Source organism: Saccopteryx leptura, chromosome 2 (genome assembly GCF_036850995.1).
Source record: "Saccopteryx leptura isolate mSacLep1 chromosome 2, mSacLep1_pri_phased_curated, whole genome shotgun sequence".
Taxonomy (NCBI): Eukaryota; Metazoa; Chordata; class Mammalia; order Chiroptera; family Emballonuridae; genus Saccopteryx; species Saccopteryx leptura.
Genome location: NC_089504.1, coordinates 98,938,703 through 98,966,373, shown reverse-complemented (window position 1 = coordinate 98,966,373; position 27,671 = coordinate 98,938,703). Strand labels below are relative to the sequence as shown.

Below are 27,671 nucleotides of genomic sequence, written 5' to 3'. Positions count from 1 at the left end.
TAAGCTGAGATAACTATTAGGAAAAGTTACTTAAAACCTGAAAATAGGCTAAAACATGTCTTGTCAATGCCATTTAATGAGATTTAATCTGTCCTATACAATTTGGTATACATGGTTTGATGATTGATACAAGGTTTAAAATGAAAAATAAATCCCATCTGCCTTATTTTTCATCTATTTTAAATGTGTAAAAGATCCTTCCCAAAATGCTCCTAAGGCAAGTAGCAAGTATCCAGAGAAGTTTACCATTGGTTTGCTTCCAAAAAATAACACATTGGCTGTAAACACTTAAAACTTGGTGCAATAAATCATTCATGTTTTATTGGGGACCAGTATACAAAAAAAAAATTGAGTAACTAATATGTGTGTCTGCTGGGAGAGGGTATATCTACCCATGTGTAACAACAACAAAAAAAGATACATCGTTTAGTTCATATTACATGTAAACTATAAACCTACATAAATCAAGATTTAGGTAATTTCTTGACTCTGGCAAACAAGGATGGAGTAGGTCAGGGAGAGGCTCTGTCACCTGCTGTGAGGTCCCTCGCTGGATGTCCGGGTTGGGAGAGGCTCAGCCGGAGCTTTCCGTCATGAAGAACAAGGAGGAGAGCTCCTGGCCGACGTTGGAACTGACTGGTCAGCAACAGCCCTGCTCTGTTCCATGTTCGGAACTGAAAAGTGACAGCTACTCTGTCCTCTCCAGGGGTCCCCAGCAGAGCCAAGTAACTCCTGGAGGTCAGAAAGGTCACGGGGACAGTTTGCGGGTACAAACACGAGAAAGACACGTTTCCCTGTGAACACAGTGAAAGAGGCTTCAAGAAAACGCAGGAGTGACGCTTCCATTCCACTAACAGCAGCTGTTACAGGCCTTACAGAGTTTCTCATCAACCTCCTAGCAAAGGAGGGCTTTAATAACTGGCGACCCCATCAAACTTAACTCCAGGTTTACCATGTAAGTCCCTCAAACCCTTGCAGTGTTAGACATTTTTATTCATTGTCAAGGCCAGACCCAAGCATCACCTGCTCCAAGAATTTTACAGCACTCACCTTAGTCATGTAAATGTGATTATAAGTGTATCAATCAGGTGGCAGATACATCTTACTCTAGGTGGGGGGTGTGCTTTTGCACATCAGAAGTAAAGGATGTGGCCAAGCTAGACACCCCAAGGCAGGCTGGCCATCTCCCCAAAGCAGTTACCCAGCCTAAGGTCTGACCTGCCTGGCAGGCATATATTTAGTTTTACATAATTGTTTTAAACGAATGCTTTTTACTCCTAGATTATCTTTATTGTTCCTGGAGCAAATGTATTTGTAATCACAGTGTTTCGATAAAAAGAACTTAAGGAAATTCCAATTACGCTTCTTACAAAAGTATTTCCTTGGGACTGGAAAATTTTCTTAAATTTCATGTGAAAAATCACTGCCCTTCCTCTCCAAAATATACTTTGCAAAGAAAAACAGTGAGACTGAACTTAACTTATCAGGTACCAACACATACTATAAAATCACTGTAATTAAGTCAGTGTGCTGTTTGTATAGGAATAGAAGTATCAGGGGAACAGAATAATTAACCACAAAGAGCTCTACGACAAGTGCCGCTAGTAAGGAATGCCAGTTATGGTTCAACTCTGCGGAGAAAGGGTGGGTTAGTTATTAAACAGTGTAAGAAAAAATGGGAATCCACAAGGCAGAATATAAAAAAATTTATCCTTATCATATATTACATCAAAAATAAATTCCAGATAATTAAAAACTTTTTTTTTAATTTAAGAATAAATAAATAAGCAAAAAAATTTTTAAAGTTTTACAGGAAACCCATGAGACCACATATAGATTCTAGGGTTTGAGAAACATTCCAAAGCAAGACTGAACACTACAACTATAAAGAAATACATAGACATACTGACCCAACACAAATAAAAACATTTATATACTCAACTTATCATATAACATTGAATATAAAATTGATAAATCCGTAAAGAACATTTGGATACAAATGAAAAAGGGTTACCTATCAAATATGAAATTCTCTTCTAAAATTGACAAAAGTTAAAAAAAAATAATAAAAAAGAACAAAAGAATAACAATGAATGTATGGCCAGCAGTCCTGGCCATTTTGGTCAATGCGCATGCCAGTGTCCCATTGAATTTGGGCAGACGGTAAAGAAACAGTGGAGCCAAAAAATGGTGGCCATCCCTTTATTAAAGTCTCGCACCAGCCCGAGGAGTAAACACAGGGAAAACACTTCCCTTTCACTCAGGGCTCCCAAGCCACTGACACATTCTTTAGTTCCACAACCAGCAGAGTCTTCTCTGGTTTCTCCTAGAATCAGAGGCCCCACCAGTCTCAGGGGAGCTCGCAAAAGCCCCTCAGCTCTGGTTCCCCATCTGCACACCTTCTCCTCTCTGCACAAAACTGGCTTCTTCTTCAGCACTCTGTATTATCTCTGTTCTCCCTCTGCAAGCATGGCTTCTCTTTGCCTCTTCTCCTTCCCTCTCCTTTTCTCAAAACTCTCTGGGGTGAAAACCTCTCCTCCAGCAAACATTAGCAAAACAATGGACCTTCCCAAGCAGGAAGGTAATTTGCAATTTCACAGACCACATATACCTTGTGCTGCCCAGCCCCCAATACAAACTATAAGTGAGCTTACATAAAAATCATATTTTACAAAACTCATTGGCTGAACAATGAACAATTACCAGAAGAGCAAATTCACAGGTACAGCAAATAAGTGAAAAGAGTATTTGATTCTGCAGGAGTCAGATAAACACGAAGGAGCAGGAAGGTGCTAGTTCCTGTCCACTGAGCTCAGAAGTGTGGGCAGCGTGGGGCTGACTGAGGTGTGATGGAGGGGCACCACATATTGTTGGTGGAGGAGTCTTGCTTTACAGCTTCCGGAAAGTCAATCCAACAGCATTTATTGAAATTTAAAATGGTATGTAACTGTCAACCAATAAATTCTACTCCTGGAACTTTGGTCAGCAAAATAAAAGCCCCAGCATCTGAAAACACATTGCAGTTGTCTCTTAGAGTGGCCAAAGAGACAGAGTAAGTGCCTCGAGTAGAAAATGACTACAGAAATAACATGGCACTTCCATAACAGAAAGTGACACAGCCATTTTGACAAAGAGTGATGCCTCAGCACTGGAAGGCATTTCCACCAGGTATTGCTGAGTCAGAAATCAGCATGGAGAATACAATGATCCCATTTTTGTAAATGATGTCCAATGTGGAGAAATACAGATTTATAAGTATGTGTGTCAGTATGAGGCCCACTGGCGTAGCGAGGAGGGGGGTAAGGGGGTCTATCATGCTCTGGGCGCCCCTCGCAGAGGGTGCCAAATGGTCTCCAAGACAAACAAGAAAAGCGTGTAGAAGCATAGTTAGGGGGGAAGAGGGCGCCAATACAGTGTCATGCCCCGGGCGCCAGTTATGTTTGCTACGCCACTGATGAGGCCACCAATCTGCCGAGGGTCTGGTTATTATGGACCCAACACAGAAGTACAGATGCTAGCTCAGTAACATTAGGACTTGGTGGGAGGGCTGGCTGCTCTGTGGGGAGAGGAGAGACAGGTGAAAGAGGAAACCGACCGCCTTAAAAAGCTTTTATGTGATCACACTTTAACATCTTCGTAAAACTGTGCGTCTGTGTTCATACATACGTCAAAGTTAAATCAAAGACGAATTAGAAAGCGTGTGTGAAACGTATCTTCCCTGCTTTCAGAAACTGAATCAATCAAACAAATCACAGCTCCCTTTCCTCTTGAACGCGCACTGAGACTTTCTTACCATGACGACAATCTGTGGTGTGCGTTTCTTGGACAAGTCAATGATATCCACTCCATTATAATAGAGATTTTCAAAGCAGCCATAAAAGTTTCTATGTGGGAATGCCACTGATTTTCCACGTGTGGGAATCCCTCCAAAGCTGATCTTAGAATGAAAGAAAATGACAAAAATCATAGTGTTTAATGATTTTCTGATTATCTGCCTTAAACATTTCTGATTAGCAGGTATGGTGATGACTGTCTCAAATTTATTTGGCATTTTTATATATTATGATGGTCATGTCAAATGAAGTTTAAGATGCCGATTTTTCAATTTTTCAATCAACTGATAAATCTGCATCTAAAATAACAAATTTATCAATTTCTCCTATTTTAAGAAATAGTTTAAATACCCTTCCCACAATTTGCTACTATATGGCTCTGGCATTTTTGTTTGGGGAATATTATTACACCTTTATTTCCATGGTAACCCTTGACCTGTGAGACAGTGTAGTTTACTAAGATGACATTCTACTTTCTAAACCTTACTAATATCCAGACTTTAAGGTGCAAATCTTTGTCATGACTCTGATAGGTTAAATAACAAAGCAATCGATAATCTCATTAAGACCAGGCTTGCCACCTGGTCTCCTTGGCCGCAGCCACTTACACCGAAAGGAACGCTGAAGGCATCTGATTGGCTCTGACACACGTGCTGAACACAACTGACAGAAAAAATGCTGCATTTCAGTGTAGATTAGAGTTAGGGGGGCGGCATGCTGCAAATATGCTGAGGCATTTCAACGACCCCTAGACCTTTATTTTGTGTTGTGTGTGTTTCGCTCTCTTGTTACTTAAAGAAAATTAGGTTCGGATATAAGTTGTTCATTCTGTTTTGGATTGCCCTAAAACACTAATAAATCTCCAAGGTAACTTTCCGTGGCCAGACACCAGGTGTAATGCAGAAGAACTGTCCAAAGAAACGCATTTTAAAATGCTGCTTGTTGTGTTGATAGCTCTGCATGTATACACTTCCTAATTTTGATGTCTACTTACTCTCATGTGAAGACTAACATCTGTAAGGGAAGAAAACATGCATGTGTCAATAGTGCAAGCATCCATCTCCCACTGTGTGGTCACCACCCATAGGAAACATTTCTTCAGATGTCGGAATGCTAAGAGTATCTCTCTATTTAGTAGTATTTTCTCTAGAAGGTTATACTGCCCTTAAATGATAAAACCTGTAATGCTGAAAAAGTAATTTTCGGCCCTGGCCAGTTGGTTCAGTGGTAGAGTGTTGACCTGGCATGTGGAAGTCCCAGGTTCAGTTCCTGATCAGGACACACAAAAGAAGTGACCATATGCTTCTCTTTTCCTCCTCCTCCCGTTTTTTACTCTCTAACTTCCTCTCCTGCAGCCATGGCTTGATTGATTTGAGTGTGTTGGCCCCAGGCACTGAGGTGGCTCCTTAGAGCTTTTGCCTCAGGTGCTAAAAATAGGCCAGTTGTGAGCATCAGCCCCAAATGATGGTTTGCCAGGTGGGTCCCAGTTGGGGTGCATGTGAGAGTCTGTCTCTTTCTTACCTCCTCTTACCTAAATAAAAAATTAAGCAATTTTCACACCTTATAATTAAGATCTAAGTAGCTGGATTGTCCCTCTGCCTGGATATGACGAGTGTGCCTGTCCACAGTGAAGTTGACATACGTGTTGAGGATCTTGATGAGGACAGAATGCCAGTGCTGGTCATCCAGCACGCTCCCCAGGGTGAGGGTCACGCTGGTGTTAGCAGAGGGCAGGTGAGGATGGCCTTGCGGGAGGAAAAAGGAAATGGACCATCACACTCAATATCATCATTCCCGGTTTGAGGTTTAGCATTTCTCCCAGCAATGACACCTCCCTCACATCTTTCTATCCCAGGAACTGGTCAGTTGGGTTTTGTCTTCATCTAAAATGTTGTCTTCTCTCAAACCTGAGAAATTTCTTCTCTCTTACTTGTTTCTATTATTATTAGTCACCAAATTTTCATTTTTCTTGAAAATATTTTCTCCTTCAAACCTCATGAATATTTCAATGATACACCTCTGTCTTTGTGACGTTGTTATTTACTGAGTACCTACTAACGGTCTTAGACAATTACCAGGCCTTGAGACTTTTACATGAAAGCATATCCAGGACACGCGTGTTGCCCTTGCTCACCCCCCCCCCCCAACAGGGTGACCATGGCTCCGTTGGCTTCGTCGGCTCTGGTTTGCACCTACTGCTCCAGAGTAAGTGTTTACAGGGTCTCCTTTCTTACTCAAAACTGTTCTGAGTTCTGGATAAATTTACATACAGTGTGAAAAAAAATAAGTATCAAAAAAACTTTTACCTAAATAAGCATATTCTCATAAACAACTCCTTATAGTTTTTACCTGAATTCAGAAATAAGATGAGTTTTCCTTTAACTAACGCCAGGGTGATGTGTTTGCCATGTTGTCCTTCTCTGTACAGTAAGACCCCATCATTCCGCTCGGTTTTAAATTTCAAAAAAATAACGTCTCTTGTTGGACTTGTGGAGTTCTGATTAAATGTGTACAGCAAGCAACTTTGTCCATTGAAATTAACCATCTCAGATCCTACAGTGGAAGACATTACAAAATAATCTAAGTATAATATATCTTTATTAGCATGTTAAACTGTATAAGTTGACACCCACGTAGATGAACACAGTGTAATTGTGCTTTGTTCTAAGGAGGGAAAAAAATGCTACTGCCAATGTTCTCAACACTGAAAGCTGATATCCCTATCTACACTCTACTCTACCTTTTCTGACATTTCCCCCAAAATACATCATCTAGAAACACTTCTGTTGGTTAATTTCAACAGAAATTGGCCTGTTGGTTAATTGGCCTATTCTGATCCTGATAAAAGGGAAGATCAGGACAGAAGTAGAAGTCAACCTTCCCTGAATGAAATCTCCCTGTATATTTTATGATCATTCAACATTACCGTATTTCTTTTTAAGTGAAAAGCAGGAGGCAGGGAGTCAGAGACAGACTTCCCCATGGGCCCCAATGGGATCCACCCAGCAAGCCCCCTACAGGGTGATGCTCTGCCAATCTGAGGCCGCTGCTCTGTTGCTGGGCAACTGAGATATTTCAGTGCCTGAGGCAAGGCCACGGAGCCATCCTCAGTGCTGGGGCCAAACTGCTGGAACCATTCAAGCCATGGCTGCTGGAGGGGAAGAGAAAGGAGGTGGGAGGGGTGGAGAAGCAAGTAGTCACTTCTCCTGTGTGTCCTGACTGGGAATCGAACCCTGGATTTCCACATACTTGCCGAAGCACTCTACCTGCTGAACCAACTAGGCCAGGGCCCTTAACATTACTGTTTGGGTTTTTTTGAAAGGCTGTAATAGGTCTCACACAGGTTAAAAAGGTAAAACATCAGTCTCACTCAATGTAAAAATGGCTTAACTCTTTGTGTACCCAGTAGTTTGGGATCTTAACAATTCTCAGGTAAGCAATCACTTTAATGTAGTTTTGTCCAGTCACTGAGACACACATTGACACACTAGACTGCCTAAATATCGCTTTAAATCACATTAAAGGGACTCCCAGGAAACTGCTGCACTTCTTAGTATTTTGGCTTAGTGATGGCACAAACGGCAGACCCATTTTGTGGTGTGCCCTAAGAGCATGGTGACAGTCACCCTGCCACAGCTTGTTGTCCCAACCACGCTGCTCTTTCCTCTCAACCTCTGATAGTGTCTGACCCTCCCAATTACCAAGGTCACTGCACTCAGTTTATATGAAAGAGTTTTATGTTGTTATTAACATGAAAAGAACATCAGTCGACAGAAACAAGCGATATCACAAGAGTTCATATTACCTAGGAATTGAGTTTTTGCAAGTAAAAAGAAAAGACATAACTGTCCCTTAAAAATATATGTGTGTAAGAAATGAAGCTGCAAGAAAAAGCCATTAAAATCAGAAACTAATGTCTCTCAGGCCGATATAATGTTGTTTTCTTTATCTAATGTCACGAAATGTTGTGGTTAATGTAAAACTTTGACCTGAATTTCATTCAGATTAACTGAAATATTTATAGCGAAACCTCTATGTTCACAATGCAGAAAAATCATCCATTTTATGCATCTGTCTTTTGAACATTTGAAAGTTTGTCTCATATACATAGTGAAAAATACATAAACACTGCCTGTGTCTAAATAGGACTTGTACACTAACCATTTATTCTTCACTACATATGTAAATGAACATGCCTGACAGAAACATAACTGTCAAATTCAAATGATGTCTTCTAGCGTGTTAGATTGCAATAAACTAATGAGAACTTGAATGAAGAATTTAAATGTGTTCATAGCTTCACAGTGTATTTTATCTTTATGTCAGTCACTACAAGGCAATGATAATAATTAAGGTTATTTTTTTTGTAGTTACCTAATAGGAATTTTTGTTCCATAACTGATTTTGCCGGGAATTATTTTGATCAAATCATTTCTGCCCTCATCTTCCATATTGCATACTATTGCTTTGTGATAGTAAGAGTAATTCTCTGATTACCTCAGAATCTCTGGGAGTTTTTTATTAAACACAGATTGTGGCCCCATCCCAGTAATGATCCCTGACTCAGCAGGCTGGGTGAGGGGACCTGAAAATCTGCATTTCTAACAAATCCCCAAGTGATGCTGGTCTGGGAGGCCCTATTTTAAGAATCACTGCCCTAAAGCGTTTAAACTGTATTTCCGCAACATTCCCCCTCAGGTGAAGTAAAAGTAGTGAAAAAATTTATTGGGTTATAGAAACACAAAATAAATGGCCTTACATACTCTTTCATCCTAATGTTTTGGCTTTCTCTCTACTGTGATCACTAACACTTGTACCTCGACCAATAACCACATGTGAATCATCAAATGACTACTCCTCAGGAGACAGATTTCAACCTGCACTTTGACATATTTTCTTAGCCTACAAGATGAATGATATATAATACAGACATGTAGCCAACTGCATAAAACAAAACCACTTACTTAACCACACAATATATTTTTGCAACAGTCCTGGTACTTTCACTAAACTTCTTAAAGTGATAATAAACTTAAGCTCAATTTTGGGGGCTAAAAAAAGATAAAGAAACTCAGAAATTGCCTTTTTGCAAGGAGGTCTGAATGTTGGCTGCTAGCCTCTCTTCGTCTGAAATTACCCACACTGCCTGCAGCCTGTAATCGTACAGCTCCACAAGCTAATTTTGAAAGATTTGTTCAAAAAACAAGCATAAAACAAAGATTGGGTGTACCTTGCCAAACATATAATATTTCCTGTCTGGCCTGCCACAGAAAAATTGTGCATACCCCACTCGGCAGAATTATCCAGCGATGGCCACTGTGCCTAGTTTCTGCCGTTCAGAGGAGATATGAGGAGAACCAGCTCACCACCAGACATTTTGCAATCCTTTGGTTTAAAAATCAAAACCCCTATTTTGTATAGAAAACTACAATTTTTAATTATTTTTGTGGATTTATTGCATAATTCAATACACTTCATTTGTGGCTGTTCTTCAATATGTATTTTATGAGGTGAATTATAGGTCAATATTTTGGCTCCTGGCTATCTATTTCTGTGGAAAACATAAAATGTTTTGAATAGTTTTATAACTTCTCATAAACTCTTGACAAAAGAATGGTTTTAGAAGCATCATCCACATCTAATATTTAACATAGCTCTTAGCGTATGCCAAGTGTTCAATAAATTCTTATATGACCAGTGAGGGAATAAAGAAAGGAATGACTGAAAGTGTACTAGGTATGAGAGCAAATTTGAAAAAAAGATTGATTTTTACATCTTAGATAATAGGTAAATAGCTTCAGCAAACATCTTGATTTCTCTAAGGTTCAGTTTCTTCCTCCTCAGAAGCAGTGGGGTTACTACTATACTGATTTTTTTGGCGACTTCGAGGTTGAATGAGAAAATGTCTGTATGAGGTAGGAACTGACACATTAAATATTTTGTATATGGTAGATCTTATTACACTTTTCTGCAAAGCTAATGCTCTGGTCAGGTACAGAATGATGTGTGACCAAACCCTTATCATCCTAAGATATTCCCATTCAACATACTGTTTGGGTTATTCTCCAGTTTTTTAGAATAGTTTCAAATTAATTATCCTTTTTGTGTTAATTTAGAAAAACCAGTGCATTCTGGATTCTCACAATGGCACCTATAGAGTTGGTCCGCCCATATATTGCACAGAATGCTTTTACGCCTCTGTTTATGTTCACATTGGCTTCCAGTTTTGCAGCCATTTTTATCATTGGTGGAGAAAACAGAGAAGATATAACACACAAATCAATGTTCAAAAGGAGGTACCATGGGGATGCAAGTAGAGAAAACTGGAGAGAGAATTGATTCCCAGTGGGATACAGGGAACCGGCAGTTACCCACGTCCTCATACGAGGGTCATCTCAGTGTCAGAAGAGAAGCACCATTTGTCACGGTAAATCACTGTTGCAGAGTCAAACTCCATCAAGTTTATGAAGTGCCTACTGTAAAGCAGTGGCTCTGCTAACTCTGGGACCCTAAATTCTACTGCTCGGTTCAGATCCACCTCCATGCTCAACTATAAATTAACTAAAGATAGTATTACCAGGCTTTCCATAAAAACACACTTCTAGATGCACCGATATTCAGAAGGCTGAAAAAGTCAAGTTCAGTTTTCAGTCGATAAACTTTTTGGCTGAGAGAGCCATGAACGCCACAAATTTTAAAATGTAATTCCGTGAGAGCCATACAACGACCTGTGTACCTTATGCATTATCCAATAAAAATTTGGTGTTGTCCCGGAGGACAGCTGTGATTGGCTCCAGCCACCAGCAACCATGAACATGAGCGGTAGGAAATGAATGGATTGTAATACATGAGAATGTTTTATATTTTTAATGTTATTATTTTTTTATTAAAGGTTTGTCTATGAGCCAGATGCAGCCATCAAAAGAGCCACATCTGGCTCACGAGCCGTAGGTTCCTGACCCCTGACTTACTGTATGCACACCCGTACACTCCGACCCGCATCCCAATCCTGCCCCTGGGGTTCCAGGCAAAGGGGAGGAAGCGCAGGAACCGGGCTTCAAAGGGAGGCTGGAGTCTGTAGAGCACCACACTGTCTGCATTGGTGTTTCCTGGGAAACCCTGGGAGAAAGCAAAGAAAGGAATCAACGTGCCTACAGAATGTAAACCTCATCTTGTCCCCACATGCCCAGGAGCGATGTGTGCTTCACTCTGCTAATAGGCAAAAGGCTGCAACTCTGTGCATGGTTAGGAGGGACGAGAAAGCCTCTCCTTTGTGTCTGGATTAGCCACCATTGTCCAAGCTTCCTCATTTGCAGGGTAGGTTAAATTGGGTCAGCACCATTAAACCAGCTATAAACCTGCGACCCTCTAAAACTTGTTTTTAGAAAGTTGCTCATCCCCTAACCTTTTCCATAACCTCCAAGCAGTCAAATCACTGTCAGGTAACATACCATTCAAGGCAATCAAGCATGATGGTGACCTGCAGGATGTACAGTGAATTCCGGACCATACTTTCTGAGAGCCAGCAGGGACCTGGGCAGTGTTCTTGTACTGACCCCTAAATTTATAAATGCAAACCCTAAGTACAGGTAAGTTAAACAGTTCTCTGGAGGTAGCGCAGCTACTAACCAAGATGGCCGGGACAAGGTCCAGAGGATGTGGGTTTCAATCCACTGTTTGCTGAGTGACGTTGGGATGACCAAGTCGTCAGAGTCAAGAGGGTCCCTGACGGAAACACACCAGCACCTGCCACAGACAGAGGTGCATGTTCTTGGTCACAGGCACCTGGCTCCACGCTGGGAGGGGCCGTGTGACAGCAAAGGAAGATGTTGTAAGGGATGTGGGGGTCCTTTCTCGGTGTTCTTGTAAGGGAAATATCAGCATGCAGGGAAACTGCAAAAAGGGGCGATGCTCCTAATATACCATTGATTATAGACACATTACTAAGAATTAGTGATTTTTATTTTTAATTTATGTGAGAGGAGGGGAAATAGAGAGACAGACTCCCGCATGTGGCCTGACCAGGATCCATCTGGTAACCCCCGTCTGGAGCCAATGCTCTGCCCATCTGGGGCCATGCTCACAACTGAGCTATTTTTAGCACCTAAGGTAAAGATTCCACAGAGTCATCCTCAGAGCCAGGGCTGATGTGCTCGAACCAATCGAGCCATGGCTGCGGGAGGGAAGTAGAGAGAGAGAAGTGAGGGGTGGAGAAGCAGATGGTTGCTTCTCCTGTGTGTCCTGACCAGGAATTGAACCCAGGAAATCCACATGCTGGGCTGATGCTCTACCACTGAGCCAACCAGCCAGGGCCAACAGTGTGTATTCTTTTTTTTTTTTTTCTGAAGTTGGAAACAGGGAGGCAGTCAGACAGACTCCCGCATGCTCCTGACAAGGATCCACCCGGCATGCCCACCAGGGGGTGATGCTCTGCCCATCTGGGGTGTTGCTCTGCTGCAACCAGAGCCATTCTAGTGCCTGAGGCAAAGGCCATAGGCCATCCTCAGCACCCGGGCCAACTTTGCTCCAATGGAGCCTTGGCTGCGGGAGGGGAAGAGAGAGACAGAGAGGAAGGAGATGGGGAAGGGTGGAGAAGCAGATGGGGGCTTCTCCTATGTGCCCTGGCCGGGAATCGAACCTGGGACTCCTGCACGCCAGGCTGACGCTCTACCACTGAGCCAACCAGCCAGGGCTGTGTGTTCTTAATATTGGATAAAACATTTCATTGTGATACTTTTAAAGTTATTGCCTATTGAGTGCACATCAAACTAATTTCAGGGCCCTCTTGGATACCAAAATCCACAGATGCCCAAATGTCCCATATAAAATGGCACCTCTGCATCCAGATTCCCAATCTCAGATCAAAAACAATACAGGTATTTCTTTTTAAAAAAATCCATTTCTAAATGGACCCAAACAGTTCCAACCCATGTTGTTCAAGGATCAACTGTAATTTAAAGTAGTCATGATTCCGTAGGATCCCAGCAATCTGTAGCCTGTGAGTTACAAGGGGCCACATGCACCCAAGTTCCTATAGGGGCCGCCCCGTGCTCCCAGCACTGAGAGGCTCCCTATTATATCCATCTTTAAATGTTCTGGGCCTTCCAGAAATCTCACTTAATCAGAGTGCTCAGGAGAATACACTCACTTTATTAAACAATGCTGAGGCTAGCCTGTGTTTTGAGCCAAACTGCGCTTGGAAGCTATCCTGTGTTATATGATTTATTTATTCCTTGAACTTCACACTGTTTAAAGAAATAATGGGGAGACTTTTTCAATATGTCATTACATTATGAGTTGTTTCATGCATTTTATAAATTAAACAAGGACAATGTATTTCGGTGTGTAACATGTGACACTTCCACTTGAAAACGTTTTCAAGTAATTGAGAAGGCTCCATTTCTATACAAGGTCTGATAAGCCCTCCAGCAACATGTAGTCACTGGCCTAACTGATACTCTGACAGACTGCTTTTCAGTGAAGAAACATACCCAGAGGGTTTCTTCTCGCAGATACTGCTTCCAGTTCCTCCCACCATCACTGAACATCAGTAGGTAGCTGGTGACCCAGTCGGAGCTCCCATATCTTCCCTGGGTGGCCACAGCCGTGACCTCCATTCTCTCTCCAAGGTCAATCTGCAGCCACTGGTATTTATTTGACACAAGTGGAGTCCAGCCACCAGCCCCTTTTTGTGGAAATAGAAACAAGAAAAAAAATGGTAAAAAGAAAGAAATATTTAAAATCTGTATCAGCCTGTAAGAATGTGAATATAAATGATATCGATAAAAATTATAGTTTCAAATTCTGGAATATATAATCCCTCATGATTACACACCCACACACAATAAAAACACAGACTAAGCATAAAGAGATAAAGTGTACATTAATTATATTAATTGCTTTAGCGTTTAGCTTATATGCCCTGACTCCCTGGTGTCCCAGGGTCCCACTAACACTAAGTAGACATACTAATGAAACCAGTGTACAACCAAACACCGTAATGTCCCATCAGTTCCTGGAACTAGTGCTTTTACTGTGTGTATGGCTGACCTTTGTTGGATATAAAGGAAATGTTCAGACCATGGTAGAACTAGAACACTTTAATTCTGAATTCCTGACATGAAGGAGTACACTGCTGAATGCGGAGACAGCAGAGATGGTTATGGCCTAGCCTGGACTCAGGTTCCTGTAGACTAATAGGAGAAGCAGACATTTAAAGACCAATCCAAACGCAGTGTGGTGGGAGTGAAGTCCTGAGAGGGCAGCTGGGAGGGGGGGGGGAGCCTGGATCAAGTGAGTGATAAGTGGTTTCCCAGGGAGTCAGGTCAACAGGGTTCAGAGCAGTAATTTCTGCTCTGAAATTACTGTGCCTCTTATTTTTCCCTAGCGCCTGTGAGAAACAGGAGAATCGGAGGTATCCGAGGTTGTACTGTTGACGTATTTTGTTCTTCCACTTCAACAGAAACATAGGTTTTGAATTTGGATTTATATCTGTCATATTGAGTTTTCTGATTTTAAATGAATATAAAATATAAATATTGGGAAATAAGTTTGAAAAGCACCTTGGAACCCAATTTGTTGCTAATTACCATGTCTAGAAAACAATGGTGTCTTGGACACAATCCCTAATACGACAAAAATTGGCTTTTTCTAAAAAATTTTCCCCACTGTTCTGACACCAGGCTCTGATAATAAGGTCTGACACTTGAGACAACATTCACGAGCTTCTCCTTATTACCTGAATTACTATTACTGACAACAGTGTCCTGTTCGCTGAAGACTTTGTGAGTGAGCCGAGAGGAGAGTTTATGCCAGAAGGTATGTGACAGGGAAACGGAAGTGGGGCACTCACTCCGGGGCACAGAAGTATCACTAGGAGGTGGCACAGGTCTCCTAACTACATCCTCTGTTAACAGCATTACGTGCATAACCTTCTGGTAAGATCTAAAGCTTACAAGTTATTAAGAGTCCAGATTCTTTCTAAGATTTCCTCATTTTATGCATTAAATCTCTGCTCAAATATTCAATATTTCCCTCTCAACGTACCATATGCTCAATGTGTATTCCTTTGATCCAGAATCTTAAATATTCTGAAATTTTAGTTGTCCACCAATGCATTCTTAACACTTTATTTTGAAATTATCTTCACTAGCTATTAGGGAAATGCAAATCAAAACTACGATGAGATACCACCTCACACCTGTTAGGTTGGTTGTTATCAGCAAGACAGGTAATAACAAGTGTTGAAGAGGAAGTAGAGAAAAAGGAACCCTCATTCACTGCTGGTGAGAATGCAAATTAGTACAACCATTATGGAAGAAAGTATGGTGGTTCCTCAAAAAATTAAGAATAGAACTACCATATGACCCAACAATCCCTCTACGGGGTATCTACCCCCAAAACTCGAAAACATTGGTATGTAAAGACACATGCACCTCCATATTTATTGCAGAATAATTCAGAGTGACATGAAAACAAGAAAAGTGTCTCTCAATAAGGATTGGATAAAGAAGATGTGGTACATATATACATTGGAATACTACTCAGCCATAAGAAATGATGACATAGTGCCATTTATGGCAACATGGATGGACCTTGAGAATACTACACTGAGTGAAATAAGTAAATCAGAAAAAGCTAGGAACTGTATGATTTCACACACAGATGGGATATAAAACTGAGACTCATGGACATAGATAAAAGTGAAGTGGTTACCAGGGAGAGAGGGAGGAGAGAGGAGGGTAAAGAGGAACAAATATTCAGTGATGGAAAAGAATTTGACTTTGGGTGATGGGCACACAACACAATCAACAGTTGAAATGCTATAGAGATAGATGTTCACCTGAAACCTATGTACTTATTGATCAATGTTGCCCTTTTAAGTTTAATTTTCTAAATAAAATTAAAACAAAAGAAATCATTTCAGATTTATAGAAGAACTGCAAGGACAGTATAGGAATTCCCAACTACGTTTACCTAGCTTGTCCTGATGTTAACATCTAACATCACCACGGCACCATCATCAAAACTAAGATATTAACACTGTTATCATATTAATAAGATGACAGACTTTATTTTGATTTCTCCAGTTTTTCCATTACCTTCCTCTTCTTCCAGGGTCCGGTCCAGGATCCCACGGTGTCTTCTCAGTGTCCTATGGAAGATCCTCAGTCTTTTCTTGTCTATCACCCAACACCCCCTGCTATTTCTGCTGTTTTTCCCCAGGTCCCACCTTATGTTGAAAGTCCTCCGGGGTTCTAGCTGGGAGTGAACTAATAGCCCTGGGCAACATTACTCTGCAACTGCCTGTACTTCATAACAACTGCCTCCAAAAGATTAAAAAGTAGATGTTGGCATTTAGCTGATCATTTTAACTTGGGGGGTTCTACATTTGAAATTTTATGTGAATCAGTTTAAATCTCTGAGAAACTACTGAATGTTATATATTCTGGCTCATAATAGTTAGTATTAAAGTGCTAAAAAATGTACTGATATACTTTTTTACATTTCACAATCTTTCTCCATCATCTTTAATTTCCTGCAGCCAGGAGGTGCAGGATAGCACCTGTGCACAGAGCGCAGAGGGGTCAGAAGTACGCACAAGTCTCCAGCGTGTGGCGCTGAGACCAGACTCCCCACAGGGGCTCCTACATCTCCGCCAGCCAGCTGTTGAAGGCTAAGGTCACTGAGCTGGGACAGTTCACATCCCTTCCCTGTGGTGAGCAGGTACTACTGTGTGCACATTACGCTATTTGGTTAACTAGGTGCTCTGATCTTCAGAGCCCCCTGTGCTGCGAGGACCCTTCACTTCTCCGGGATAAGGCAGGCACAGCAATCCTCAGACTCCTGCTGAGTGGCGACAGGAGGTGCTGTGTATGCACTGATGCCTCTTCTAACATTTAATAAAATGTCCAATGGGAAGAGTGGGAAATATACAAATGTGACCTGAGGACGGTGAGAGAGCACATCACAGTTTTACTGACCGGGTGAGAGACCACTGCTGTGCAATGCAAGGCACGCATACTTGACAGTGAGAAGGGTGTACTGGGTACACTCACCCCCGCCCCCAGCCAGCATGCAGGTTGTGGTCCTCACACCCATCAGCCTGCATCAAATGGTGCTCACCTTGGGTTCCCTTCATGAAACACAGCCCAGGGTTCGTAATCACTGTTCGGGATCCACCAGTGCTTACCCCACAAGAAAGACACCGGCCCCCACCCAGCTCTTCCGCCTCACACCCCATATACAGTCTTTCTCCACTGCCACCCCCCTCTCCCCTGCCTCAGCCCCATAGCTGAATATAGCAAAACGTGTCCAGAGGGTTTCAGAGCCAGGGAGGTCACCAGACACAACACAGCCCTCCCCTCTTAAGGTGTGGCAGGCGTGTGTCAGGGCTGCAGCTAGGAGGTCACAAGAAGATGTGTGAAGAAGCACCTGCTACTTCCCACCTATATACACAGACATGGTCACGGACACTGTGAGTGTCAAGGCTGTGGCTTCTGGGCAAAAGACGGCCCGTCACTGAATGGCTTGTTTCTGCCATTTCATACTAAATGGAGGTCAGACACGGAGCTGCCAGCACCTCACCATTCCTCCACACACTCAGCAAGTGGGTCTGCGCTACTCTTCACTTTGCAGACGGGAAAGAAACAATCATTTCAGTTCTTGAGAGGGTATGTTCTTAAAGCTTAGCTCCCCTTTCCTTCTCTATCCAAGAACACATCCCTGTGGTTATTCAGCATTCTTTGCTAATCGAGAACCAGAATGTCATGTGTACTGATACAGTGGAAGCTATCTTGGAAGGTTTGTGTCTCTGCTTATTGCTGTGTGATAAATCGGCTCAGACACAGGCAGTGACACCTCCTTGGGGAGAAAAAAGTTTTAATAGGAAACTCTCATCTGGGGCCTGAATCATTCTGGGCACTGATTGTAATGACAATCACCACTGTTCCTGGTGGCCACACAGTATGTCCTGTCACAGACAGTGTCTGCTTTGTGCAGAGGGGGAAATTACCCATAGCAGAGAAGTGAAATAAAGAAACAATACCTTCATTAAGTTTCAACAAGTCCCAGAGCACAAAGATACCCACGGGAGCAAAAGTCTCCAGTTAATTTGAAGAGAACAGACTCCACCTATTTGAAGGGTATCTACATGCCAAGCAAATATTTGGCTACACTGAAACTGTTGCCAAAGGAAGTTTCCCTGCAAGATCATTATTATAAATATATTACTTTCAATGGAATCTCATCCAGTTCTATGTTTCTCTCCTCACTCAAATGGGTCTCTCTTTTTATTTTTAGGTGACAGGAGGGGAGATAAGGAGGCAGACTCCTGCATGTGCTCCAACCGGGATCCACCCAGCAACCCCATCTGGGGCCATCTGGGCCAATGCTTGAGTACTGAGCTATTTTTAGCATCTGAGGCTGACACAATTCAGTGGAGCTTTTCTCAGTGCCCAGGGCCATCGCTCAAAGCAATCGAGACACTGGCTATGGGAGGGGAGGAGGGAGAGAAGGGGGAGAGGGAGGGGGAGAGAAAAGCAGATGGTCTCTTCTCCTGTGTGCCCTGACCAGGAATTGAACTCAGGACGTCCACACGCCAGGCTGACACTCTATCCACTGAGCCACTGGCCAGAGCCTAAATAGGTCTTAATGCACAGAAGAGTCATTACAAGTTCCAGGCAGATGGGGCCGAGGATGAGTGGGAAGAGGACGAGAAGCAGGAGCTCATCAGTGCTTTGCTGCTGACAGATGGCAGGTGTCCCCGGGAGAGAGGAGCTGGCAGCTGGTGGTGGCTGTGCGATGCTCAGAGATCTCTGGGCTCTAACTGTTGAAGCTTCTGTCACACGTTGCTTATGTGGCTGAGGGGATTTTAAGCATTTGCTCCAGCTCCACTCTTAGGAAGCAGTATTTCTGGTCTCAGGCTTAGAAAAGGCAGGAATCCTGCCTCTGGACTGTCCAGGTGTGCTCTAGCTCCCTCGTTCGTGCTTCCTGCACCCGCCAGCAGCCTGAGCAAGGACAAGAGCGGCTTCCCACAGAGTGCACCCGTAGGGAAAGTCACACACGGCCACCCTGTCGAACAGACTCCTGTACGAATTGCAAACGTACCTTATGATAGCTTTATGAGCGAGCAATTCAAAAATAAAATATTTTAAAATTAGGAGTACCCTGGTCAATTTGAGATTCACATTAAACACCAGGGATACTGACAAAAGCCCCCTGTTCTATTTGTGGGTCACTCTCTGAGTCCCAGTGCAGCATCCCCAGGGACAAGTTCACGGCCCTTTGGCACTAAACATTCATTACTAGAGCTCTTGCTGCATCAAATAAACAGAAATCTATTGATACAGCGTGTGTTGATTTCCTTTTCTTTCCCTACATACACCTGTGACCAAGGTTTAAAGGCACAGATGGTAGAAGCACTCAGATCTGAGCTGGTCTGAGGCTTTTCGGTTCTCAATCCTTTGATGTTCTGCATTGACAGATACGTAAGGCGACTGCTCACTTCTCACCTTGGAAATAAAACAAGAATTGCCTATAAGCGGTCTGAACACGAGGTAAATACCTGATTTATGACCAAATAAAATGCGACACTGAGGCTGTCTGTTCACATCCCATGAAGTCTTGGTGTGTATGCGGAGTGGGGCCCCAGGAGCTGGTCTAACACTACAAAGCCTCACTGTGCACTGCGCGGAGGCCGCCTGAATTACACAGGACAGACGGTCCTGCCCGTCCGCGAGGCCTGTGGGAGCAGCAGCACCGCCCTCCTGTGTGTACAGAACAGGACGTCCACCTGCCCAGGCTGCAGGCTCTCTTCCCATCAATGCTCTGCTGCTCTGTTGCTGTTCTTAAGGCAACATCTTTTTCTTTTTAATTAAATATGGCATAGAATCATATCAGAAAATGTAAGGGTGAGATGCTCAGAAATAAAACCATGAGAACTAAATTATCTATTCACTTATGACTACTCAGTCAGCCAAAGGCCTCTGGAATTAAAAAGAGGCATGCTCAGATTACCTGGTATACACAATAGAGTATTATAACGCAAAGAGGAAAAGGATGAGGTCTCATATCACAACGAGTAACAGGCCACTCTGGGCCCAAACAGCCAGGACAAAACTGTCTGATGCTCCTGGTCCCCTTGATGTGGTGACTCAGGACCCCTCATAGGCCACCAGATGGGGGCACAGAAGTCAGCTGAGCTCTGACTGGGTCTGGGGAGAAGGTCACCTTGGCAAGGGCTAATTAAATCTATCACCACGGTTACAGCCTGACTACTCAGGCTGGAAACCAAATGAGATGAACGGTCAGACTTCAGGGAGCCAGAAAGGGACGTATGTGCGATTCCTCAAGGGACAATGACCTCTCCTCTGAGAACACGGCCTGACCACGAAGTATACTCCCATGGGATTTGGGAGCGGGTGTCAAGTAACCCACAGGGCTATGAGCCAATCAGCCACCTTCACAGTTGGCAGTGAGTGGAAAGCCAACATGGGAGCCTCCCACCATCCAGCGCCTGACGGCATGAGCCCATCCTGAGCACTGAAGCATTGCCCTGGAAAGTCGGAAACACACAACATCATTGACCATCCCTGGAATGCACTCATCCATCCAGAGGGGCTGCTGAGTCCAAATGGGACTGAGGATTGCCTTCTTCTGGGGGTAATTCAATAATTTGGGCTATTTGATAGACAAAAATGATGAAGACACTGCCTCCCTGCAGGTAGCTGACAGTACCGGAGTGTGTCTGGTTTGTTCTGGCTGGTCTCACCAGCACCTCGGGCTCTGAGCTGGGAACCTGGAGGCTCCAGGGTTTGCAGAGGACCCAGGGAGAATCCAAGCGAATAAACTGTGCGGTTTCCCTGGAATAACTGGACGGTGGGGTCGGCACAACCATTAGGGTTTGGGGGCTCCACCTCCCACCTGTATCGTCACACCTTTTAGATGACCTGCAATGTGAGAGCTGACCTGCCACCGAGACAGTGCTCTGTGAGCTTGTGTGCACTGTGTCACCAGCGGACTGTCCACACCACTCACATGCAGACTGCATATGTAGTTATTAATTTTAAGAAAATCAGAAAACATGATGGCTCAAAAAGAGAATGTGTATTGGCTTTAATAGATCTAAAAAACCTATTCACTGGGAAACAATTTTTTTTTCTTTCCTGTTGCATGAGGTTTTAGAACTGTTTCTACATATTTCTGCATTGCTGATTCCAAATCTGAAATCTGTTTTTTGGTACAAGCTCTAGGTTTTATGCAATTTTATTTCTTTTTGTTATAGTTAATGACATGCATTGGTTTTTAAATTGGAGTTAAAGGGCAATGACTCTTGGATTGAACATAACCACAAGGCAACTAATGTTTTACAAACATCACTTTTACATAGTTGTAGATGTTTTTAAATGTAAAAAATTATTATCTGATAAAAAACACCCTCTTATTTTGTTTTAATATTGAATCATGACTTCTTTGAGTAGGCGTAAATGTAAGAATAGTCCTGACACCTTCTGTTATATATGTGGCTGTTACACACTTCAATGTCAAAGGCGCAATATTTCATCATTTGTGACACATGCATATATTGCCTATTTTCAAGTTCCTCTTGGTGATCGAGACAAGAATTGGGCTCCTCATATTGTGTGTCATAATTGTGAGGAAATGCTTCGTGACTGGACAAAAGGAAAACACAAAGGAATGCCTTTTGGTATTCCCATGGTTTGGCGTGAACCTAAGGACCACAGCAGTGACTGTTATTTCTGTCTGAGCCATACAAAGGGCATCGGCAAGAAAAAACAGCATATGATCGCATATCTAGTATTCCTTCAGCAATATGACCTATCCCACACTCTGAGACACTCCCAGTTCCAGTTTTCAATGGTCTTATTTCTTCTAAGGACGAAGAAAGTGAACATGGTGATCAAGTGTATTTTGATAAGATGCATGAGGAAATGGTTGTAGAATCTGAAGGGTCTTCTTCTGATGCCAACCAGTCATTAACCCCTCAGCATTTTAGCCAACCTGAATTGAATGACTTGGTAAAAGATTTGGGCCTATCAAAGAAAGCAGCTGAGTTATTAGCCTCCAGGCTTCAAGAAAAGAATGTACTTCACCGGTCAGTTAAAAGCATCCCATTTCAGGAAGCATGAACAAATATTTGTGGACTTTTTTTCCAAAGACACTTTGTTTACTGTCATTATATCAGTATTCTTCTCAACCAGCTAGGTGTTACCACTTACAGTCCAACAGAATGGCGGCTATTTCTTGACAGCTCTAAACAGAGTCTAAAATGTGTTCTCCTACACAACGGTAATGTTTATGCAGTGGTTCCAATTGGTTATTCAACTCATCTGTGAGAAGATTATAATGACATAGAAATTGTCCTCGACTTTCTGAAGTATGAGGAGCATAACTGGATTATTTGTGTGGATCTTAAAATGGTAAATTTCCTGCTAGGACAACAGAAAGGTTTCATGAAGTATCCTTGCTTTCTGTGTTTGTGGGACAGCCAGGCTCGAGAGAAACACTGGACACAGAAGGAGTGGCTGAAACATGAAGTTCTAGAAGTAGGGATGCAAAATATTATGAACGAGCCTGTACTTAATCGAGACAGGATCATTTTTCCCCCACTTCACATCAAACTAGGCTTAATGAAGCAGTTTGTTCAGGCTTTGAATAGAGAAAGTGAATACTTTCAACATATTATTTCTGCTTTTCCTGCCTTGTCTTTTAAGAAGATAAAAGCAGGTGTATTCAATGGACCTCAAATTCAAATCCTCATACATGACAAAGAACTTGCCAGGAAGATGAGTAAGGAGAAGAAATCAACATGGCAGTCTTTTGTGGCAGTTACAAAGAACTTCCTTGGCAACAAAAAAGCAAAAAACTATGAACTTTTGTTCAAAGGATGCTGTTGGCTTTCCGCGACATTGGATGTAACATGAGCATTAAGATTCACTTCCTGGGCCCTGGCTGGTTGGCTCAGTGGTAGAGCGTCGGCCTGGCATGCAGGAGTCCCGGGTTCAATTCCCGGCCAGGGCACACAGGAGAAGCGCCCATCTGCTTCTCCACCCCTCCCCCTCTCCTTCCTCTCTGTCTCTCTCTTCCCTTCTCACGGCCAAGTCTCAATTGGAGCAAAGTTGGCCTGGGTGCTGAGGATGGCTCTATGCCCTCTGCCTCAGGTGCTAGAATGGCTCTGGATGCAACAGAGCAACACCCCAGATGGGCAGAGCATTGCCCCCTGGTGGGCATGCCGGGTGGATCCCAGTCAAGTGCATGTGGGAGTCTGTCTGACTGCCTCCCCGTTTCCAACTTCAGAAAAATACAAAAAAAAAAAAAAAAAAAAGAAAAGATTCACTTCTTGAATAGTCACCTTGATAAGTTTCCTGAAAATCTTGGAGCTGTTAGAGATGAGCAGACTACTGCTGGAGCATCAAATGAGATTGTCCTCAACAAGTACACAAATGCAAGAGCTACAAATGCAAATTTTTGCCTGAATAGGATTTAAATAAATTTTGTGCAAATTTTATGATTTAAATAGGTATTTTAATATGTTCTATTTTTAAATTGTAGACAAATTCTGATGCAATTATATCTTTTAGTGTATTAGTGTATTTACTGCATTATATAAATTATTATATTTTCAAAAATATGATGAGCAAGAAGACATTCTATTTCATTATGTTAAACTAAATGTTGAAAATTTTACAATAAGATGAAAATCTAAAAGCTTGAATTGCAAAAAAACTAGCTTACAGAGAAAAACTAATGTCAGATTTGAGATCAGCACACTCGAATTAGGTAAGAACAAGTGTTTTTGTGGATGCAACAAAAATTTTGTTCCCCAGTGTTATCTGTCTTTAGGAAAGACAGATGAACAGAATGCAGAATCTGATGTCCAGACGCAGAGATCTTCCAGTACATTCATATGATTTTATAAATATCTGGTTTGTAAGCCCATTGATTGTGATTTAAATTGCTCAGTCTTGCCTGACCAGGCAGTGGTGCAGTGAATAATGTCAGGCTGGGATGCTGAGGACCCAGATTCAAAACCCAAGGTCGCCGGCTTGAGCTGGAGTCACTGGCTCGGCTGGAAACTTCTGGTCAAGGCATATATGAGAAAGCAATCAATGAACAACTAAGGTGCCACAACTATGAATTGATGCGTCTCATCTCTTGCACTTCCTGTCTTTCTCCCTTGCACTAAATAAATAATAAATAAATAAATTGGTTAAACTGCCCAGTTCCATCAGACTCCTGGCCTGTGAGTAAAGACAGGAATATACAAGATTGATATGATTTCATTAAAAACATATGAGGAAACTTTACCATTATAAGACTTTCATCAAACATTTTTGTAATATTCTGATTTACACAAGGAGTTGACATACTTTAAGATAGTTTAGATGATCATTATCCTCTCAATGCATTTTGATAACATTTCTTGTTAAAAAAAAAACAGTGAATTTTATGTCATATCTTATTTTGGATATTCAGAGTCCAAATAATCAGAGGTGCCATATTATAAAAAAACATATAGTGGCCCTAGCCGGTTTGCTCAGTGGATAGAACATCGGCCCGGCGTCTCGACATCCTGGGTTCTATCCTGGTCAGGGCACATAGGAAAAGTGACCATCTGCTTCTCTTCCCCTCCCACTCTCCCTTCTCTCCCACTTCCCCTCCCACAGCCACTGGCTCGATTGGTTTGAGCATTGGCCCTGGGAGCTGAGGATAGCTCGGTAGGTCCAAGCATCAGCCCCAGATAGGGGTCACCAATGGATCCTGGTCCAGACACATATGTAAATCTGTCTATCTCCCCTCCTCTTATTTAATTGATAGATAGATAGATAGATAGATAGATAGATAGATAGATAGATAAAATGTAATGGAAATAAGTTAATCTTAAATTCCAAGTTTTTTTCTTATAATGTTGATAAACTTCACGTTGTCACCACACTAACAGCATGGGAGGCCTGAATCACAAGGATATTCTGTACATAAAATCAGAAACACAATACAAGCCCTTTGGGTCTTTTTACACTAATTAAACATGGTATTCATTCAGTTTTTACAATCTTTGGGCAACCACTGTAAAGTTTAGATTCTAATATAAGAGGAACTAGCAGACCAAAAATAGACAATTTGATAATGGAGCTATTAATTGATATCTACCTTCAATGAGAAAATATTTTTCCTGGAGTACTAAAAATGATCAAGAATGATGCTCTGAGTAGTAAATATCTGGCCATAAAATGTCCATTCACGGTGAAAGGACACGGAGTTGGAAAATAAATGGGCACACTCTCCCACCAGGCTCTCTGATTTTCTCTGCTTGTTTTCTCTCTTGCTCCCAATCTATCTGCTAGGCTCTCATTCAATTTTTAAGGACACAGTAAAATTCAAGCTATCCTTAAACTCTAATTTTAGAGGTACCAAATAAAGGGAGAAAAACACTTACTTCCATAGTAATATCTCCGGAATTTCCAACAGTGCACTTACACAGGACATAGTTAGTTTTCAATTCTATTTTCTGAATTAATCTTTCATAAAAAGGAAATCTATCCATTTAAAAAAGGTAACGAAACATTTTAACTATTATCTGTGACTACAGAAAGTAATTTACTTCATGACACCTAGTAGCATGAATGAATGAACACAGCTCCAAAAAAAGTACGCCATAGCTCTCTTAGCACTGAGAAGAAGGGAAGCTTTATTCTCAGCAGGAGCCTTTGCCTGGGACAGAATCTTATTCCCATCATACCCCCAGTAGCCTCACATGCCACAGATGCCATCAGTAGTGTGTTAAGTTTCCCCCTAGTGGCTGTTGAGATTGGTGCATTCATCTGTTGTCTTAGTTATTCAAGGCCAGTAAACCTGACTAGTCACCCTCCTCTAGCCTGTTTAAAACCTAGTAGGAAGATGTGGTACATATATACAATAAAATACTACTCAGCCATAAGAAATAATGACATAGTGCCATTTACAGCATGGATGGACTTTGAGTACATTACACTGAGTGAAATAAGTAAATCAGAAAAAGCTAAGAACTGTATGACTTCACACATAGGTGGGATTGAAGACTGAACTCATGAACAGAGATAAAAGTGAAGTGGTTACCAGCGAGAAGAGAGGGGAGGGCAGTAAAGAGGGACAAATAGATGGTGACGGAAAATGATTTGTCTTTGGGTGATGGGCACACAACACAATCTATAATTCACATGCTATAGAGATGTTCACCTGAAACCTATGTACTCTTATTGGTCAATGTCACTGTGTTAGATTTCATTTCAAAATAAAATAAAAAACTAATAAGATAAAAATGAAAATCATCTAGACTCCAACAACTCCTTTCTGATTTGAATCTCACTTATGGTCATTTGCTGACAATCAGGATAAGAGATATACAGCAAAACAATAACAAATTTGATAATAAACAAGAAGAAAGCTAGCAAATAATAATATGATGAATCTGCTTCCTTCAATTTTATTAAACTCAATATAATTAATTTCTCAGCTATAAGAATAAAGAACAGTTCCCCCTGAGAGAGAATCATGGCAGATTAACAAGAACACAGGAGCTGACTCACCATCTCTGCGATTAAGATTTGCAAACCCAGGGCCGAGGCTCCCGGACAGCTCAGAGGAGCTGCTGAAGGACGTGCGAGGCAAGGCAGCCCCCAGGGGAGCATCGCAGTTATCTGCAGGGAAAGCCCCACGTTCAGGTTAACACACTGCTTAAGGCTTCATGTCTTCTTCTCTTCTCCCCTCTCTGGTTGCCTCCCTCCCTCCCTCCAACCCTCTTTTCCATCCTTCTTTTCTTCCTTTTGAGTTAACATGCTAGGAAAATGCTAGAACCAGTAGCAAAACCTCAGTTTTGATCCGAGGTGTGATAATAAATATTTAACATTTTATTTTTCTTAAGAAAAATAAAAACCCCTGGTAGCATTTGCCACTTTCTATGGTGTAAATACCCCTATCACAGCCAACTCAAAGCTATAGATGCGATGTCACTGACCATGGGGTTGGAGAAAGACATGCACACAAGTATATACAGTGTTTCCACCATGCAGCTGCAAGATATGTAAATAACCTAAATAGCATAGGTCATAGTAAGATGCCATGAAATAAAGTAGGAAGTGGTGATTTTGAGGATTTATTACTTTTTTACATATGATTGACTTAATTATAAGTTTCTATCATTGAATTTTTAACCTGTGTTTTAACAATTTGTTTACAAAATTCATGAATAGTTAATGATGCTAAAAGTTAGCTCTTGCTAGCTGCTAAAACTTGATTCCAGCATACTGCTCCTAAGTGGAGAAACATTAAAACGATCACCTTCAAAACCAGGAAGAATACTTTAATAAGCATCACTGCTTCTATTGAACATTGCACTGAAAGTCTTATCAGTACATAAGAAAAAAATTTTAAATTAAAAGCAAAGAACTGGGGAGGGGGGAAGCACCTGTCATCTGTTCTAGAGGATATGACTGAATGGGAAGAAAATCCAAAAGTAATTGGCTACCTTAATAGCTCCATATCCAAAAAGCTGGTTTTATTTTAAACTTTATCTACAGGTAGAAAAATAAATGTAATAGAATAGCAAATAGTAATAGCCCATATACATTATCTAAGAATGAATCTTACAAAATTGTACAAGACATTTATAGAGATTATAAAAATTGTACTGAGGCCTTGGCTGGGAGGCTAAGTGCAGAGAGCATTGTCATTGTCTTGCACGCCCAGGTCATGGGTTCAGTCTCTGGCCAGGGCACGGATGAGAAGCAATCAATGAGGGCACAACAAAATGGAACTCAGTGGAACAATGAGTTGATGCAT

General features: G+C 41.9%; 1 protein-coding gene across 1 annotated transcript in view; it reads right to left on the bottom strand.

Annotated features, from left to right (window-relative positions):
• The window catches only part of LOC136391462 (contactin-associated protein-like 3), a 120,257-nt gene that overhangs the window by 75,003 nt on the left and 17,583 nt on the right, over positions 1 to 27,671 (bottom strand). The window contains 7 exon segments of the mRNA XM_066363148.1: positions 533 to 794; positions 3,794 to 3,937; positions 5,394 to 5,578; positions 6,183 to 6,386; positions 10,805 to 10,952; positions 13,325 to 13,518; positions 26,420 to 26,530. Of these exon segments, the coding sequence (XP_066219245.1) occupies positions 533 to 794; positions 3,794 to 3,937; positions 5,394 to 5,578; positions 6,183 to 6,386; positions 10,805 to 10,952; positions 13,325 to 13,518; positions 26,420 to 26,530 (1,248 nt within the window).